Source organism: Trematomus bernacchii, unplaced genomic scaffold, assembly GCF_902827165.1.
Source record: "Trematomus bernacchii unplaced genomic scaffold, fTreBer1.1, whole genome shotgun sequence".
NCBI lineage: Eukaryota > Metazoa > Chordata > Actinopteri > Perciformes > Nototheniidae > Trematomus > Trematomus bernacchii.
Window position 1 is genome coordinate 5,244,828 of NW_022987593.1, and position 21,053 is coordinate 5,265,880.

Consider the following 21,053-nt stretch of genomic DNA (forward strand, 5'->3'; position numbering starts at 1 on the left):
AAGATTGATTCAAATCTTGTGATTCCTTCTCAGTAGCGAATTGATGTAGCATAAATACGAGAGGCAGGTTGTTCCTCTGAGTGTTTAAACAATTCTGGAGGACCATGAGGCGTCACGGAGACTTTGACCTGTTCAACGGCCAGTGGGTGCTAACTGAGAGCGGACCTGTGGAAAAAGGAGCAATTCTCCTTTTTCTTGTTCACTAATGGATCCCTCTCTGTGCTCACAACGCCATTTACCCAGAATTCCCATTCCTCTACAGCTTTGTTGCTTTTTCAACAGTATTTAGGTGTGTCCGGATGTGTGTCTGTCTTTCTGATTAACAAGTCAAAGCTGTGCATTTGGAGAGAGAAATGTAAAAGATAAAAAAAAAATTTAAAAAAAAGCCAGCTCTAAGGACGTGTTCTCTGTAGAGGCGTTTGCTTTAGCTTATAACTAATCACATTCAGTTTCATTTCTTTAACAAAGACTAATTGTTATTTTTCTCTGCTATCTGTTACTTGTCTCCAGGGCTTGTAACTTATTCACGATAGTCACTATTGACGGAAGGGGCGCTTCTGTCGCTCTCTGACCATTTAATAATCATTAGGCCTCAGTCTGGCAGTCTTTAGAGCTTGGCATTCAAACACTTGAAAAAAAAAAAAAGAGACCTGTCCACCATGGCAGGTCTGCCAAAAAACTATACAAAAAACTACAAAAGACACACAAAAAAACAAAAGAAGCAACATGTCACTCAAAGTGACGTTAGCCAGTGTAGTCTATATTTCTTGTATTACATTTTGTATTATATTTTCATAAATGTTCTCTTGTAATGAAAAGACAAAAAAGAGCGAGTATATCTATCTATATATAAATATTAAATATAAATATATATGAGAGACAGACGGACGTGAGGTCAGGCTTGTTGAAGGGAGAGTGGGGGCAGGGGAGCTGATACACTGGCCCCTCTCCCTTGGGTGACTCTCCTGCTGTCATTCTGTGCCTTGGTGAGCCTTCGACCTCCTCCTCCTCCCCCCCCCCCCCCACCTCACCTCCTCCTCACCCTCGCTCCCTACTCAGGTCACACTCCCCCTTCTCTTTGTCCCACCCTTTACCATGCCAAAACACTTCCATGAGCAATGGGCACTTGAAGAGAAGATCTCATTATAAATACATTTGAAAAAAAGCCCCTCTCTCTACTGTTGTTTTAGGCACCCCCCCCCCCCCCCCCCAAAGACCCTGACGCCCGCTCTTCTGCCAGCGCTGCCTCTGTCACAGAACATGTTTTCAAAACCACACACTGGTAAACTCCCATGGCAGCTTCCAGGCGCCCCCAATGGCCACCAACGGGGCTCAAAACTTCTGGGCTTGAAGCAAGTTTTTATTTTGTTTTTGTTATTTTACTTTTGTTCTTTGTTGACTATTTGTTCGTTCAATGGGAGTCACTGGGATGGGAGTGATAAAATAATCCAATCGATGGCAGCTTAAAGGTGTAATCCTCCGCGCTCCCAGTGGTCCGTCCCAGTAAAAGTGTTACCCGCTGATCAGGGGACCTCTTGAGACACAGCAATATTACCATCTCGTGCTTTCTGAGGGTGGGCGGGGGGGGGGGTTTAAAGGCAAGCAGGTGGTTTGGCTTTTGACTCTGGTGCATTTTATGGTGACCAACTCTACATTTTGTTTTGATGACCTCCTATCTGCACTCTCTCCATACACTGCAGGAGGGCAACGAAAAAAACTAGAGTTTAAAAAAACGTTTGAAAAGCTGTTTTTTTTATATTTGTCATCAAGAGTTTACATTTATGTCAATGGATTTGTACATGACTGTATCAGAAATGTCAGAAATGAACAACGAAGCGAACCAGATGAATGCATAAAGTGATTCTCTTGCACAGAACCTCCCAGCGGAAACATGACCGAGTGAATGGGACGAGGGCCAGATATGAGATTATAATAAATGGCATTATTGAAAAATGTACATAGCACACTCAGAAGGGCTTTGAACAGCTGACTGGACGCGGTAACATTTAGTCTGAATGCTGGATGGATAGTGTTTATGGACAATCTTTTAATGATGTGCCTTGAAAAAAAAAGTTATTTTCAGAGATTGTACAAATAAATGAAGACGGTTCAATCAGGTTAAAGCCCCTTTAAGAGGAAACAGAAGATGTTACTGCCTCTTTCTTTATAAAATAAGGTTCATATTTATGGGACTCTTCATTAAAACTGCTTTTGAGATTAAAGCACGATTTAAGAGTCATCAGAGCGAGCACAGGCGAGGTTTGATATTTGCTTTCATGTTGCTGTTGCACAGAGATTTACTTCAGCGTGTTGGGTTTTTTCTAAGAGCACAAAAGCACAGTGTGATATTTGGGGAAGTCAGCAGGCAGAGAGAGAGAGAGAGAGAAAGAGAGGGGGTGGGATGAAATCAGAAACAGAACCACCATCCTATTGCTCAGCTGTGGTTCTTACATAAACAGACACTCCCATTAAATATTATTCCTGCCAAAAAAAAAAGGTCACTTTTTAAACCTTCCATGCAGAATGATTTGTAATGTGATTTCAGGCGACTAGCTTTAACTACTTGTAGGCTTTAGGTCAGCATCCCGCTATCCAGACCCCCAGCCTTTTTGTCTTTTCTCCTTTTTTTTGTGTTTCATCTTCTGTACCCAGAGGCTTGCTGGGATTTGTAGTGGAGGGGGGTGGGGGGGGGGGGGGTGAGAGGAGTTAGTTTTGGGCTGACATATTGTGCAGAGAAGGGAGAGTTCTGTGCCAGAGACCTGTGAATATGTTCCTTTTTAGCGAATGTGTAAAATGCATTCAGAAGATGTTATATATATAAGTTCCTTTTATTTGTTTTGTGTGAGTGTGTGTACACGACGTGTACCTGGTGCTGGCTACATTTTAGCAAACACATGGAAGGTATTGTGTATTCTCTCATTGTAATATAATTAAAATGTTTTATACATACGCGGCCTCATCATTGCCTGGTGAATGATTTATGAAGCGCTGTGACAACAAAGCAGCGGGAATATGCAGATCTGTGTTCAGATGTTAAAGGGCTTCCTGTTTGTGCAGCTGTGAAACTGATCTGGAATAGTAACTGGTTTGAAAAGGTCAGAGTTCATCTTTTTGTGACAGCAGAGAAAGTGATAAACTCAAGAGAGGCACATTTAAATCAATAACTTATCACATTTTAATAAAGCATAATTTCACAATGAAAAAACAAGACGACAGACTCCAAACTTGTAAGGTTGGTTTAAAATGTTTTTGAATGAGTAACAAAAAATATTATATTTTTTAATTAAAAATCTAAACCCTTCTGTTTTTACATTTCTTACTCCGTACTTATAATATCTCTAGATATACCCCGTATACTAAATAAGCATTCATACATCACATGATTATAGATCTAATATAATATTATTTAAAACTATTATAGTTCAAGTCTTGAAGCAGCAAAGTCCAGAAATGTCCATCTAGAAAAAGGGAATGCAATCACTGACATCTTTCAAATGTCATAATCAGTACTACTTCAGCTTCATACACACAGGAAATGATATAAAAAGTGTTCCTTAACGACCTCAGTGTCGAAAACCTTCTCACTATGAATTTTTATATAGGTCACTTTGGTTTCTTGTGATTATCAGAGCTTCGGTACCAGTAGCTTTTAAACCAAGTGTTTTATTGTTATGTGCAGTATTACAGAGGACTCTGCGTGCCGACACTCATACAACACACTGTGTGATGTGTTTGAAAGTGACACGAAGAGTCTCAACCCCAGAAAATGTTAAATAAGTAAGAAATCGACCATAGGGGTTCACCCTTTGAATATTCCACAATTCCTTATCCTTGTCCTTTAGTTGTTTAAGCTTAACTAAAGTTACACAGTCACAGTATCAGAGCATGAACCAATAATAATAATATATTATTGCAAAGTGTGCAACTGTTTAAGAAGAGTTTTATCGTTTTACATGAAAATAAGATGAATAAATTAAAATAGATAAATTACATACATGGCAAGACAAGAAAATGTGCATTTATAAACATGACGTAGTTACAGTGTTAACAGGTGCTGCTGATCACAATCCGAAACAATTTCCCACAGAGACGATATGTTTCAGACGAAGGCTCGGGACCTGAGACGCAACGTCGACAGAAAGGTCACGGTAGCTGCTTCATACTTCAAGAACACACAAAAGAACCGCCGATCAGCGAGATCCCAGAACCCCTCAGTCCAGTGGAGGAGATGGAGGAGATGAAAAGGCGTGGTGTTGAGTTCATGTCACCTGCACAGCGCTCCACACTGCGGCCCCTCAGACGTACTGCGGGGGTTTCTGTGGGACCGACGCAGCTGAAGCCAGGCTCTTGGCCACCCCCTTGGCCTTCACCGGGTCCCTGAGAGGCCGCTGGGGCGTCTCTCCTGAGGGCCCAGAGAGAGAGGGAGAACGCTCAGAGTTCGTTTATTTAGACATGAAATGCATAACATTGCTGTCCACATCAAGCTGTTAAGGCAGGGGTGTCCAAACTACGGCCCGGGAGCCAAATGCGGCTCGCGGACCATTTTGAAATCGGCCCTCAGCTAATTCAAAAAGTATAATGAAATATGGCCCACAAATGAAACTTGTGCTTGTCTTATATTGTACTTCTTAACTATAAATGTAAAAATATATTACACAGAAGTATTAATGTGTTAATAAGACCACTTTTCAAATAAATTCAGTCAATTCAAGTTGGAAACATGTTCTAACATATCTTAGTTGATAAGAAAAAAGCGCAATGACTTATAACAAGCTTGAAATACACCCTTCCTATTTCTCCTTATTATAATCAATCTGAGGCTTCTGTTTTAAGGGATGAGCTGCCAACACTCACAAGCATCATTTACCTACATTTGATTGATTTTGCTAACTTATAACTGAACTTATGAGGCAATAAACCTCTAGTGAGTGGCCCAGCCCTTCGTATATTTTCCTGTATGTGGCCCTCGGTGAAAAAAGTTTGGACACCCCTGGGTTAAAGTGTCCAGACATAGAGGACCTTTACTACGCGACTTTGCATCTACTTGTTCAGTACAAATATTTGTATCCTCAAATACTTCCCGGTAAGATTGTACCATACCATTTATTCGCACTGCATTTGGATTTGTTTTTTGTAAGCCCCAAACCAGTGGAAGCCCCTGCCTGACGATGTGAGGAGCTGCAGCACTTTCAAATAAACTCACCAAGTCTGTTAAAAGCTCTGGACCTTGAATCCTACCTAGTAGTCACTATGACTTTAAACTGCCATGCATACGTTTGTGATGTGCTGTTGTGTGCAGCTTTGTTTGTGTGTTTGGTGACTTTGTTCTTGCTCAACATATCAGTGTACTTGTACTATTTGTTATTGTGCGTTTCTTGTTTTGACATGCCCAGTGACTAGAGATGCCAATTAGCTTAAAGGTAGGGTATGTAATTTATTTCAGAAACAAAACTTTTTGTTATATTCCATGGAATGCTCTTAACATCCCGATATCAATGAATATATTAAATGCTTTGACAATAAATACATAAAAAAATGTAATCTGTGGAAGCCGTGGCGCTGTCAAAAGCACGACCAATCATCTGAGCCGGCCCGGCTAAAATAACTGGATGGCCTACTTCCCTGTCAGCCTTCCATCTGTGCACAAACTTATCTCGTGCCCTCATTGGTCATGTGCGCGTTCGTGTGTGTTGGAGGAGGGGCTCTGTGAGGAAGTCTGAAGGAAGAGGCAGATTCTTTCCGGTTGTGTACTTTCAAATTCTAGCGCACTCGAGCTGGTTTCTCCAAAATTACATACCCCACCTTTAAGGCTATAATCTGGTACGGTGCATAAAATATTGACATTTATAATTCAAACATAACATGGTTCCCTTTATATCAAATAAATAGATTTAGCGTAACTTGCTATTGAAGATTTAAAATGTGAAAATATGAGAAGGGAGACAGCTGGTCCGATTATTTCTGCTGTTTACAAGATCTAGCCTAATTTGCCCTGGTCACACTGCGAGGGGAAATGTTTTTATGAAGTCCTCTCACATAAAAGGTTTCTTTCTAACAAATGTAAAATCATCTCTTTTACTAAAGTGGCTTTGTCTCCCAACAGCAGATAAATACAGTGATATGACTCCAGGTAAACAAGATGTCTGAAAGAGGCTTCATATATCGACATGTAAGATGCAAACCTACGTACTTATGGATTTCCTCTAAAAAGGGAAAATGCTTCGGATAAAGTCTTGAAGTGAGCACACCCACATTTGTATCCTGCTGCAGACTGCCTCACACTGGATTCAGTGCTGCGTTGGCTTTTTGTGCCTGACCCCACTGTGAACCCTTAAAACCTAAAATACCTCACGTAAGAACAACAAAACTAATCACAATACAACCGAGCGGCTTCCTAAACCTTCCAAAGACGGAAAGAGAGGCGAGCCGAGCCGCTTCCTCCAGACAGAGCTGCCGATTCAGACAATAACTGCAGCGAGCCGATACAAAGCACACCAAATGCCTTTCAACATCATATCATCTAAATGACAACAAATACATTCAAAAAGGTGCAAACATAAAAACCAGAGTCACTGCATGTCTCTGTGTCCTTATCCAACTTACAGTATGTGCACCATGCAGGTTTGAGTGGGCGGTGATATCAGCCCATACTCAAATTAAACTGTCTGAGAGGTGACGTACTTGTAATTGTCACACCTGTTTTAACACGTTTCCTTTTACTAACTAAAGTCGAGTTGTTTATGTGTCTGAATTAGTCTCAGTCAACGTTAAATAAAACTGATTTCAGGGCTTTTATGAAAGCCCCTAAACAAAGTTAAAATCCACCGTAAGGTACTTTCACAATATAAAAAAACCACTCAGCGTTCCCATGGTCTATGTTTGTAGTGACAGATTTAGATGTTTATTTTCCTCTGGTGGAATAAAACAGACATCGTGGTCCAACGGGAGGGGCTGGGACTGAGGGGGACGTCAGGTGATGTTGATACAAGGGATTCAAATCAAATCAAATCAAGTTTTGTTTATATAGCACATTTTAAAAGCGATTTTTGGTCGAGCCAAAGTGCTGTGTTAAAGCAGGTTAAAAAATACTATTGGTCTTACGTGAGGCTGTGAATAGGTATTTGTTTATAGTGATATTTTCAAGTCATGTATGATTTTTAGCATTGGCCACTGTAATTAAAAAAATAAACCTATTGTTGAAGTATACTAAGCTTCATAAAGTACATGTTAAATGGTGAAAAGGCTTTGTAAAGTAGGAACTGCTGGATTGAAAAGGCAGAGGGGTTTGTTGAGTATTGTTATTTTCACAAAAGGTACAGTAAGTGTAATAATAGATTTATTTTGTTAGCGCTTTTACAGGTGCTCAAAGTCGCTTTACAAAGATAGTGAAAAGAAAAGAACACAGAAATATAGTTAAAGTCAAATTAAAATCAAGCAATACAAAAACAATCACACATTAAAAGCCAGATTGAAGAGGTGAGTTTTTGTAGGTTTTAGCGTGTGTAGCTGGTATGCGTGGATCAACTTGGCCATGGAGGTTTAAATGACTTTGACATTACTTTATATATTTACAGGCTTTAAAATTGTTTAATTCTGAAGAAACCTATGTTGAACAAAAGTGCATAGTCAGTTGAAATCAGGCCTTCATACATTGACATTTAGGAGAATTAAATAACTTGTAAGAGCTGACTTTAACTTATGAGATCTCTCTGGCATTTCTTATTGTGGCAGACATTTCTTACTTATAACCTTGTCTCTTGTGATTATTTATCCATCTCAGCCTTATTTTACACCATTTTAATTCCCCTGCTCTTCTCTGCACCCCTCTCACAATCTGCTGCTCAAAACCCTAAGCTGAAATATACTTCTTTACTATGTTTACTTCATGATAACTTGAAGTGTCGGTTATGGTGAGTAACTGGCTAAGGTTTGCTGCTGCTGTCTGATCAGCGACACGGCAGGAACCACATGAACCTCACAAAACAACACCTGATATTAACAGTACCTGTATTTTGAGATTCAGGGTTAGGGTTAGGGTTAGGGTTAGGGTTAGGGTTAGGGTTAGGGTTAGGGGTTAGGGTTAGGGTTAGGGTTAGGGTTAGGGTTAGGGTCATCGTTTTTCTACACACACACACAAAATAAACACCTTTTTTTTCTCATGTGTGCTATTCACTGTGGGAGTTTTATTATGACTACCTGTTTCTCTGAAATCTTTAGTGAGATTATTTCACAGTTTTGCATCAGCCTTTACTCGGGGCCTTGCTAGCAGTGGAGTGGAGCAGTCATGCTAATTAACAGAATTCACTGAAGAACAAGGCTGCTGAGCTACATGTGGATCTATAACACGAGCCTTTTATCCCACAGTCTAATCTAATCCATAAATGTGAAAAGTAAAAAAAAGCATAAACTTGGTTCGAGTTTTTATTATGATCATCTCAAATGACTGTGAAGTAATTTCACATTAAAATGTTTTTCTCAAAGTCCTGCGAGAAGCTTCCAACAGTGACCCAGATCCTGAGGCAACTGTGCTATTTGATTTAAAGTGCTGGGACAATAATACATCATATAACAACACCTTCTATATTAATAAAGGACACGAGTATCTCTCAATTCCTCAAATAAAACTAAACCGGCCTCTATGAAACCTTTCTAAGAATTCTGAAAAAGCTATTTAATTCATTATAAAGCAGGTGTTTTTTCTCAAATGAATGCATTATGCTTTCATACCATTAGAGTCCAACCAGGCAGTCTCTGAGGAACGTGGAGGTCCTCTCTGTACCGCAGCTCTTATGATTGACTATACTGCCATACCATGGCTAAATGCAGTAATTGACACCATGTCTAAAGTACAAGGGTTTGCCTATACTGTACAACATAAGATGTGTACAAATCACAAATTCAATATGGTAAGAAGAGTCTCAACCCCATTCACTAATTCAAAGATGCAAAACTTTATATAGCATACAAATGAAGCTCAGCGCAAGTTCAACCAGGAAGACCTTCTTTACTCATTCATTTACTATTTCCATGTTACTACTCTCTCTCCTCTCAATAAGTGATCGGGGGCGTCACTCCCCAGCTTAACCAATCACTTCGCTCTATTCTCACAAGCCTATCATACAGGGTTCTTACACCTTTTCCAAAGTCAAATTCAAGCACTTTTCAAGCATTTTCAAGGTGCATTTTCAAGCTTTTCAAGCATCTTACAGCTGTTGTAAATTACATATTTATATACACATACTTATACTCAAATGATTATTTCCCTACCTCACATTAAATCAGATGTTCTTTATGCTATAAACAACCAAATGTGTGTTTCATAATAGCATTCTACATGAGGATGAAAAATTAAAAATGTTAGAAAAGAAAACTAAGTTTAATATTTCAAAATGAGTGACCCATCTGTACGTAGACTGGGCATCCCATATAACCTGGCTGAGCCAATATAAAACGATCAGCCAAATAACTTTTCAATATATTATTGATTACTATTTTTGAGGTACTTTTAGGTTGGCAGTAAACACAAGTCAGAGGTAAATGGTGTACTTTGACTCCACTACATGTATTTAATACCTTTAGTTACTTTACAGATGTGGATGAATGATGTGAAATATAATCAAGTGTTAAATCAGACTTTAGTTCCACCTGGAGTCAATTCACAAGCTACCCTGCAGTATACAAAGTCATTCAAACTAGCTGCAACTTTACCAGCTTTGATAACACTTTCATGATCAATCATTATAAAACATATCATATACAATTATTAGGGATGCTCCGATCGCCAATTTTGGAGCCGATCGCCGGAATCAGTATCGGCCGATACCGATACCGCTCTCTTTTCCTCTCTCCCCCTCTCTCTCTCTCCTGACAGCCCGTCAGTATCTCCTGCAGCTCACTGATCCAGTAATGAGTGACCCGACAGTGAAGAATACATATATTTATAACTAGTTTAGCTTGTTCCAGAGGTAGATAAAATAGCTAAGTGTGTTAGGTCTAACTCTTAATGTGTGTTCTGCTCCGCTCACCGGTCCGTCACAGCGGGTGGAGCTGCAGGATTTCTGCTTCACACACACGTTGCATACCGCTATTTTATTGTCATTTTCGGACACTTAAAATACTGCCAGACTAGTGAAGCCATTTTGGCGAGCTTGTTTTGCCGCGCACAGAGAAAAGTGTCATGTATTTTACATGCAACGATAGCCTAATCTAAAATGCTCTACTATGGCGTACCTTTCGTGTGGTGTGGCTCGTCAGCGCAGACTCTCGCATCGTTATTGTTGCACACTTTGCAGGAGGCTACTCTTGGGCTTCACTTGACCCTCGTCTTAGCCATGGCTTGTATTTGTCTTCTGCTAGCCAACGCTCGTTGAAACGGCAACCTCCTGGCATACTGTCATCTATCACTCTCATCAGAATGCCCAGGTCACACACGTAACAAAAACACTTGCCGGTCACGCGCATTGCGCGGGAAGGTCGGAGCGGAGCTGTTTTATGTAAAAGCGAAGCAATTAAGCGCGCTCCGACTTCTTTATTTTCTTTTAATCTAAAAAGCGAAGTAAAGCATTTACAATTTCAAGCACTTTATCCCAAATTCAAGCACCATTCCCAAAATTCAAGCACTTTTCAAACCTTGAAAACACCTCGTACAATTTCAAGCATTTTCAAGGATTTCCAGCACCCGTACGCACCCTGATCATAGCACTCCGCTAAACCTTTTAAATCGGCTCTCCCCTCTGACAGCTGTCATTTCAGGTGACTCAAGGCAACCCTCCTCCACCCCTTTATCACCTCCTGTCCCTCTGAATCCAGGGTCAAGCTAAGCCACTCCCCTTCAGACCGGACCTAACTATCCATTCACCACCACCAGTGTCTAGACCCCGGGGGGGTTTCATCGGATCGGTTCTCCCCTCCCGAATGGTACTCCTGCACAACGGGGCCTGATCGCCAAAACTCCATTACATTCATTTGTGTATTCCTGGCAATAAATGTGTATTCTTACATCAAACCCGTCTCTCCTGATTGAACTAGTAGCTGCATTGTTCTTAGATTATAATCAATGTAGAGGGGAAAGAGTTTCATTCCATAGGTTAATTTAGCTACCTTGCAATTTTAAAGTTTAAGTTTTAGCGAATAAACTGTATATACATGTAGAATGACAATCACCACAACCTCTCACAACAACAAATAGGGGTCATAAGGATTTACTAAACTAAAGACAATCTACTTCTACACAATGCTAGATCAACTGCCGAGTCATCTTTTCTCCTAGTTTCTGACTATTTAAGACAAAGAGTCTCTGCACACACACAAGGGGAGACGGGCACTACATCAGCTACTCGCTCTACTCTGTGAGGCTCATATTGGGCATCATGTGACACCCTGGACAGGCCGGGGTGGCAGATGATGCCTCACTGCGAACAGACTTACCATAACGCTCAGCCTGATCCCTGCGGTGCCGTCACACAGGGGCAGAGGGGCAACAATGGAGAACGTCCTTTCAGACAACAGTACGCTGAATCAGCACAACACACCTCGCTCGTTAAGGAACGCTGCTAAACAACGCATCGCTCCATCATCTAATGGCTTCCCGTGATTTAAGTTCACCTCTCTGTGTCTTCAGACAGATGATGGTTTGTGAAAGAGTTGATGATTTGCATGCATTTGTCTTCTTTGAAATTAAAACATTTTCTTTTTAAATACCTTTTTAGAGTTTGATGTAACATTTTTCCAAATTCAATTTTTCCGGGTTTTATTCTTAATTGTGTGGCTATGCCTTTGATGGGCTAAGCAGTTGATGGGCTGAGCAGTTCATTGGTTGCTAGAGTGTCTGAATCTTTTGCAGCCAAAAAACGTAAATGTATTTTCTCAGCAATTAGTTTGTTGGTTACGTAACTGTTTCACACCGCAGACGTTCGACAGATTCGGAGGTTTTTTCATCATCTCTGAATGTTTTTGACAATTAACTGACCAAACAATGGATTGAATCAAGGTAATTATCATTATTTTTGTAAATAATTTAAAATGTTTGATATTTTCATCAGTTCAGTGAAGTCTTTCTCATATTCCTCTCGCAGGGACAGGCTTTTTCTGCCTTTCAGATTGCCTGCTCCTCAGTATTTTGTTTATGAAGCACAGAGAGCCTGAATTGTTTTGGTCTGAGTCTAAATTCAGACGTGTTTGTCACTGTAGTTGCCATGGTTTCATATCCCTTTGCAGTCACATGGTGTTTCCGAGCGAAAAGGACCTCAAGGCTGCTCAAATTAACCTGTTTCTTAGGAAACCATGTAGGGGTAGATTTCTAGGCAATGCTGACAACTTTCCAATTCCAGAGTATTGACTTCAAACTCCTGAAGCTGAACGATTGAATTTCGATGTCAGAGGCGAGCAAACTCAATTATTACTGGATTCATGAAAACACACCTTGAGCATGTTTAGCCATGAAACCAAAGTAAAGGGAACATATAAATAACACCATCAATAAGTAAAATAAAGTGTGTACAACGGGCCTGATGTTTTAAGGGAAAGTTTGTCCTCTCCAGAAATAGCAACAGTTACAAATAAACTGTTTTGTTTCCCTCTTCTTTCTGCCGTGACGTGTACGTACCCTGTATGTTGGAGAGCGCGTACTCCAGCCCTTTCATGGCCTTCACCTGGTTGCTCTTGAATCGGGCCAATCCGAACTCCTGGGAAAAGAGAGAACAGGAAACGGCTTTGCATGAGTGAGCCGTCAAAAAAAAACACACTTAGCTAACAGCCCTCTCTCTCCGTCTCTCCGGGGGTTTCAAAGCAAGCCGGGCATCTTCAACATCTAACAATAACAATTTTCTCTGGACATATTTTGGCACTGTTTTCACTTCTTCCTTTGAATATCCCACTTCTTTTTTGTGTTGGCATTTGCACACAGGCTCCCACGCCTCTACTGCTCATACTCTACTACACATACCAACAAATCACACTGAAGCCTTCTTGATGATATACATCACCATCTAAATATAGAAAACTAATGTATTTACTTTCAAACAAATATATATTTCTACAATCTAGGATGGATAATAGTTAGTGATTGTAAATAAATGTAGCATGCTTTGCTACTTGCTTACTGCTATTACAAATCTACAGTGACAAATGCATTTCTCGGAAAGTAACGGCTGTTTTCTTAAAATACGAATATCAGAATCAGAATCAGAAACAGGTTTATTACCAGGTAGGTTGACACGTACGAGGAATTTGACTTGATGTCATGGTGCATACATAAAGGTACAAAAAAAAAGAAAACTATAATAACATTAAAAATTATAAAAGATATCGTGAAATATAACAGTAACATATGGAATAAAATTCGGCAGTAATAAAAAAAGAAAACCGAAAACAGATATTGTGTGCAATATGATGAAAATGTACCATTCACTGAGGACAGTTCAACATGTCGATAAACGCATGGGTTATTATTTCAAAAAGAGAATAAAGGTACCTGGATAGGTCTGGAGACGCCATAAACGTTTGAGGATATCCACGCCTCCCGTCTCATCTGGGTGGAGGCCGGCTGCTCCGCGGAGTCTTGGAAAATACAACGCTCCTCCACCGACTGAGAGCGGGGAAAAGAAAAAGACAGCAAATTATTAAAAGGACAAGGCTGTGGAACTGTCCTAATAATTCACACAGTACAGAAACAAAAAGTAAAATAATTTCATAAATGTTTTTCTTCCACAGACAGGAGCTTAAAAGGTGATTTATTTTACAAAAAGAATTATGAAAACAAATAAATGAATGTGGACATCTCTGTTAGGCCACAGTGCATTTAGCTAACAATACATCAAAGTAATGGGTACAGGAAATAACTAAATGGGAAAATGTATGTATTTTCCATAAAGATTTGGATGCTTTGATCAGAAAATGTCTTTGATCACAACCAGTCAGCTATCTTAACTTCCGGTTGAGTTTCATACTGCAGGAGATTAAGAACATGAGCAGCATTAATCCCTCCTGCATTAGCGTACAGTGTGCAGCAGTGAGAGTGTGGAAATAGCACACTTTAAAGGCTGCATAATGTACAAGTCATGTCAAGGCCCTTCTTCCCTGTGTTCAAACACTCGCCTCCTTTGAAGATCAGGCCGGTTTAATTAATATTTCCTCCTGCCTTGAGGGGTAAGCAGCCACACCTGACTGACGTTCAGTCTTTTCTTATTCTGCCAATATAGTTTATACAGTACAAAGCAGGGAGAAACTGCAACACTAAGCTCTTTTTTTTCATTTATTTTTCTCTAATATAGATCTCAATTCTTGTAGATCTCAGTTTTTGCTAGAATTGAACACACTGTTGAAAGTTTAGTGTGTTAAGAATGATGCTATACTGAACCTGTAATGGTCCTAAATCACTGAAGCTATGTGAAAACGTTAACCCTTGGAGATAAAAAAGCATTTATGTTGGCCACTTGGGGGCGGTTGTCATCACAACATCACCTTTTAAGTTCAAATCACTTACTTGTTATTAGCAAAACGTTGCTTAGTCTCAACCAACTGGGTATTATTTATTTGTAAAACCCAAAAGGCTCTTACTGTTTTTCATCCTCACTTAGAGACTGTACATTCCTTCATATTTTATTGCTGGCCCTTATGGAACATTCACATGATTAGATTACGTTGCAGGTACCTGCTGTTTTTGCTGAGCTTGGCAAATACAGTTTTTATCACTGTGCACTGCCAACCTGTAAAAACATGTAGATCAAACTTAAGCTTACGTCACTTATATCCTTAGGGCAAATTGTGTTTTTAACGTTGGTCAAATGAAGTAAAGGAATGAAGGATCTCCTGAGGGTAAAATATAATAAGACTTTTTAGCTGCTAAACGCTTCACTTTGCTCACCAGCTTGTAGCTAGCTGTGTCCGTCTGCCATTTGGTGCTGAGCATGTGCAGCTGGTTTATGGGAGAGTTATAGCTGTAAAAAGCTGAGGCACATAGATCAGGCTGTGAGAACAGTGTCAATGATCAACTTTTCCAAGAAAGAAATGGTCTGAACACAGAATCAGGCCCCTCACCATGAGCGTTGTATGGTTGAGGTTCCAGGTGTAGGTGGTCAGCTTCCTGTTGATGGGGTCCACGATGGAGTCCTCAATGATGTACACGCAGCGAGACATGCCGGAGGGGAAGATCCGCTCCGCCCAGCGAGGAAGCCGATTGGTCTTCATCAGGAGGCGTCTGGAGAGCAGCCGGTGGTCCGCGGTCACCTCCCGGTACACAACGTCCTCTGTGAGGACATGGGTGCTGAGGGACACAAAAACACACCGCCATGTGTCATTAGGTCTGTCTTAAAAAATAGTCAGGTGCAGATACAGCTCTGGAAACAATTAAGAGACCACTGCAGCATTATTAGCTTCTCTGGTTTTACTATTTATAGGTATGTGTTTGAGTAAAATAAACATTTTTTATTTTATTCTATAAAACTACTGACAATATTTCTCTGTGTTTCAACAGACACTGGAATGGAATGGCTGCCATTCATGTAGAGATTTAGATTTAAGATCCCTTCCCTTCATCTACAGCAGGGGTGTCCAAACTACGGCCCGGGGGCAAAATGCGGCCTCGCGGACCATTTTGAATCGGCCCTCACTCAGCAAATTAAAAAAGTATAATGACTTAAGTATAATAAACTTCTGCTTGTCTTACTTCTTAAATATATATGTTCAAATATATTTCACAGTATTCATGTGTTAATAGGCCCAATTTTCAAATAAATGCAGTCAATTAAAGTTGAAAACATGAGTCTTTGAGTTTTTAGAAAAGCGCGATATAAGTGTCATGTATAATTATTATAATTATTATTATTATAACAGAATTGATGAGGTAATAAATCGCACCTCTAGTGAGTGGCCCAGCCCTTTGTATATTTTTCTGTATGTGGCCCACGTGAAAAAGGTTTGGACACCCCTGATCTACAGTAAGTGTTGGGTGACAAAATCAGCCAAGTTTATTCTGAGTTTATAAGAGGCCTCAGCGGTTTGGGTTAGATAATTCATTTTGTACCAAATTCTGATTTTGCGTTACTTTAAGTGTACTGCAGCTGAGCAGGGAAACACTGTAGAAACTCAAGGAGGAAAACCTTTACAAAATAATGTTGGATGATACTCACTTGATTTGACTTACTCAGATCAACTGTCTGTGTGTGTTTATATACAATTTATATTTTTGTTATGGATTTTGTCAACCATCTTTTCCACTGAAAGTATGTAAGAAGGGGATATTTTAAAGGCCAATATGAATTAGGGATGGGAACGATTAATCGAATATTCGAAATTATTTTTTTTTTTTTTTGGGAGGGGTGCCTAAGTTGATTACATATTATCAAATGGAATAATTCAATGTATACGACAGTGCCATAGCTAAATGTGTTCGGTCTAAAGGTGTGTTTTGCTCCGCTCACCGGTCCCTCACAGCGGGCAGAGCTGCAGGTGCTGATCTCTCTCTCTCGCGTCCGGTTATACTTCACTCGCATTTATGTCCAAATCCATCAGATCTAGATAGTTCTAGCTAATGATATGGCTGCTGCCCCTCCCTACACGCAGATCACGCAGACTCAAACCTCATCTTATGCCCAAATTCCAGCTGAGAGGGTCTTCTCTACAGCTGGCCTGATTGTGAATCGCCTCCGCACCCACCTCTCCCCTGAGTAGACATGCTCATATTCTTAAACAAGAATGAGTATTGAATAGCTGCATTCTGTGCATAGGCCCTGTTATAGGTTGTTGATCTCTGTTGTGATAGGGTTACGTTACCCAAACCTGTTATGTTGTTCGTGTATGATCCCTCTTTAATTTAAAAAACAAGTTATGTTTTAAGCATGAAAGCTGTCAACTGTGATCACTAGTTCAATACATTTGACAAATTCGACTTGGTTTCTGTAGTTATTTGAACATGTATTTATTTATTTTTCAAAATTTAATTTTTTTTTTTTTATAGGATATGTACATTTTGGTTAATCGGTTAAAGGTAGGGCAAGTTTGAGAAACCGGCTCGAGATACACTTTTTGTTATATTCCATGGAATGCTCTTAACATCCCGATAGCAATGAATATCTTAAGTGCTGACAAAAAATCCATAAAAAAATGTCATCTGTGGAAGCCGTAATACTGTAAAAAGCACGACCAATCATTTTAGCCGGCCCGGCTAAAATAACTGGATGGCCTACCTGCCTGTCAGCTTTCCATCTGTGCACAAACTTATCTCGTGCCCTCATTGGTCATGTGCGCGTTCGTGTGTGTTGGAGGAGGGGCTGTATAAGGAAGTGGCAGATTTTCTCCAGTTGTGTATTTTCAAATTCTAGCGATCTCGAGCCGGTTTCTCAAACTTACCTACCCCACCTTTAACCGTTTTTTTGGGGGTCGAATATTCGAATATACATTTGCTTTCAAATTCCCATCCCTAATATGAATATAATGGATGCTCAGAGAAAACTAAAACTGTTTGAATGTACAATGTGAACCTATCTAACCTTTAACTGCCAGGTTTCAGATCTGCTTTAAATGATTTTCAGTTCCGTTTCAAAACAGAGTTCTACTTTTCCAAGCTGTCAATCAAAAGAAAATGTTTATTTGTTGGGTTTTTTCTGTTCTGGTAAAGCTTTCTTTGCACAAAACGCCACTGGGCTGTTTAGATATTGTAGAGAAAAGATCTTTCAAGATGTTGTTAGATCAAGTCATAAGGCAAGTAAAACAGAATGATCACACAACTATGAAACTATGAATACGCTAAACTTAGTTTTACTTCTCTGATGCGCGTTCTCGGTTCTGTATCTGGATCATGACTGAGGGCTGATCTAAACTGTATTTGTATTATGATGTTACTTGCAAATTACTCTAGCTGGTGAAATTTCACATGCAAAAGTTGTGCAGTTTCCTTTTTTTTCATATCTAGAAAACATTAAGCAAATATTATGTAGATAATTGGTTTAATTCCAGGCACTGTACTGCTAAAACTATAATATCTTAAAATTGGTGTTGACTTTTGACACCCATCACATCCTTTACAATGGTCATTTCTAATTAAAACTGATCATGAACATATAACAGTACCTGAATGGGTTAGGGTATCTCTGCCAGAAAGCAGCGACAACATGGTCCCACGCGCTCCTGATGTCTGCGTTACTACAAAAATACTTGACCATTTTCTTCCCGCTGTTGTACAGGATTCAGATCCCTGAGGTCCCCGACTACACGAGGAAATAATACCTCAGGTGCTGAATCCATCCAAAACCTGACACAGTCCTGCAAAGGGGAACAGAAACAGCTTTACCAAATGATAAACCTTCAGCAAGCCGGAAATAAACAAAGGTAGTTAAGGTACCAAAATAATGTATCTTCTTACACGTTAAAAACACACGTTTGACAATCAAGGGATATCGTCTTGTCATGATATGCAATATTATATAATAATAGACAATAAAAAATAAAAAATATCCATATCTCTCTCTCTAGTAGCTATCTTAACAGTAGGCTATACTTTGGTATATGTTGCCCCTAAATTCAATGCTGCATATTAAGGAGCAGGCCTGCTTTATGGCACTGTTGGAATATTATTATGGTTTTTGATTTAATGTGATTATCTAACTTCATGTATTATATATATCTAATTGGGACCGCCAATTTTCTGTATATTTTCTTCATGTCATTGCAGCCCTATTTACGGTATAAAACTATTGATATTGTTAATAGGGATTGTATTAATATCTTCTTCTCCCATATATGTATAAAACTGTCTCTATATATATATATTCGGTTATTACATTTACTAATAGAGTTATTATTCCAGCAATACAGCCATGAACATTTACTAACATACCAAATATATTCAGTATCACCAATTTGTATAAACATCTTACAGGGACGAAATGCTGTGTTTGTTGACTATAAACATGTATTTTCATACCTACATGAAGTAGATTATGTTGATTTGTCATTTTCACTTCAACAGCACAATGTTTTAGCTTCTTAAATAAAGGGTTATAATGATAAAGAAAATCCTTTAACTTGCACCAAATCACAGTAAAGTGGGAGCATCCTTTCAGGGCTCGAGTTTAAGGACGTCCCGTCGTCCCGGGGCCGAAAAAAATAGGGTCGGGGAGGATAAAAAATAATCTTGGGACGAATTTGGGACGAGAGTTAAAATAAAAATACCCTGATAACTCTACTACAGTACGAACGGCGATGAAAATGAAACTGACTGCACGTTTTGTGTAGCACACAGTTATTAAACCTCCTTGTCAACATAAACACACACGCACAAAACATTTAGCAAACCGCGAAATACACACACACACACACACACACACACACACACACAGCTGTGCCCGCAAACTCCTGGCCCGCAAATTATTGGGTCTAGCTATGTACTGAGTGTGTGTATTTCGCGTTGAGTGATGTACAATGACAATGGCATCCCGTGGAGGAATTCTGCAATTGTTTACGTTACATCACGAAAACGCACAGCAGAACCTAACCCTGGAGCGCCGGCCTCTTTATTTACTAACTCCTCTTCATCCCCTATGGGTAATAAGGCTGAGATGAGAACTCTCCATCGTATTTAGTCCTTAGCAATATGCTGCGTCTCTCCCCATGTAGGGATGGGTACCGAGCCCCGGTATTAAACGGGCCCCGGGCCGGAATTATTAAAGACAGTGGTAGCGTTAAGCTCCGACGTTATCTGACTTTTTATCGGTAGTGGAGACATTTAAAACATATATGTCATGTATTATTGCTACATGAACATTATATCGCAGTTTTAGTTTCGCCAACTCCGTTTCTAATATGCAATAAGTCTACAAAATGCGTCTATGATGTATTTTCGATCTTATTTTCGATCTTTCCAATCCAGACGAGAGAGCTCTCTCCCCCGTCTGTGTGCGAGGGGGCGGGGCAGTTTGTAAAGGTCTCCTGACTGTGTTACAGACTGTCATCCTGGTTAGTGGTTACTCTGGGTTCTGTCTTCAGGACAGAGTGTTGGATGTTTTTGATAATTGGATAGAACTTGATTGGATTCAATATTAGAGTAACTTTCTCGCTTGTGTGTTTTTTTTAAATATATTTGGCCTTTGTTTATGTGTTTGACTGATTTACTCAATTAAAAAGGTTGATGAATTATCATCTAATGATTTGTATGATGTTTTATTTATGTTAAAGGTCACTTTGAATGATTTTAACTAATGATAATGTAGAAAAACTAATATTTTAAATTCGGGACGGTCCACATTAATTTCGGGACGGCTTAGATTGTATTTCGGGACGGTTCCGGGAGGATGGTGAAAGAAGTTAGCCGAGAGCCCTGCATCCTTTGCTACATTTCTTTACAAATCCTGTGAGGTACTTTCACGAAATGATTCATCTTTCAACTACTAAACAATCTGAGTATCTGAGTGTCACTGTAAGTTGCGCAACCTGCACACACGTCACCTTGACTTATGGCTTTACATTGAGCCATACGCCGGGGCTTGCTCCTAGCTAGGTGGCTAATGTTAAAGCTAACAACATGTGAACTCCTTAGACATCTTACAGATAGCTAGCTCCTTAAAACTGAATTACTATAGTTTGGCATCTTACGGTGTGATACTATTTGACAGTTTATAGCTATATCAGTTAATGTACAACACAATCATGACTTTGTTGAGGATTTGACAGCTAGCTTAGTATAAGGTTAATTAAGTGTAGCTAGCCGGTAGGATCTAAAGTTTCTCAGGCTGTCAGGAAATAAGAGAAGACTTACCTGAAATCACTGTTAGTGAAATATGAGGCTCATAAATATCCAAATAGTGCCTGCTTCATGAGTGTTTTGCCTTCTAAAATAACTAGCGATAGTTAATTAGATCCATTATCCCATAGAGAGTTCAGATCAGACTTGTGAAAGATCTACGTACATAGTTCTTTTTCTGCTTCGTGTAAAAACGAGCAGCACACAGTATGATTATTGCGCCCTCTGCTGTATCGGAGGGGAAATCACCTTTTTTGCGTTTAATGGTGAATAGCAAAACCAACTTTTAAGCGTATTTTGCCATCTACCGTAAGGGAGT

General features: G+C 39.6%; 1 protein-coding gene across 1 annotated transcript; it reads right to left on the bottom strand.

Annotated features, from left to right (window-relative positions):
* Positions 1 to 232: 232 nt before the first annotated feature.
* LOC117482404 (PRELI domain-containing protein 1, mitochondrial-like) lies at positions 233 to 20,920 on the bottom strand. The gene is made up of 6 exons (XM_034130519.1): positions 20,750 to 20,920; positions 18,067 to 18,258; positions 15,037 to 15,262; positions 13,472 to 13,585; positions 12,605 to 12,683; positions 233 to 4,402 (listed from the first exon to the last, which is right to left on the bottom strand). The coding sequence occupies exons 2-6, from the start codon at positions 18,156 to 18,158 to the stop codon at positions 4,296 to 4,298; spliced, it is 618 nt and encodes a 205-aa protein (XP_033986410.1). The 5' UTR covers positions 18,159 to 18,258; positions 20,750 to 20,920; the 3' UTR covers positions 233 to 4,295.
* Positions 20,921 to 21,053: the final 133 nt, after the last annotated feature.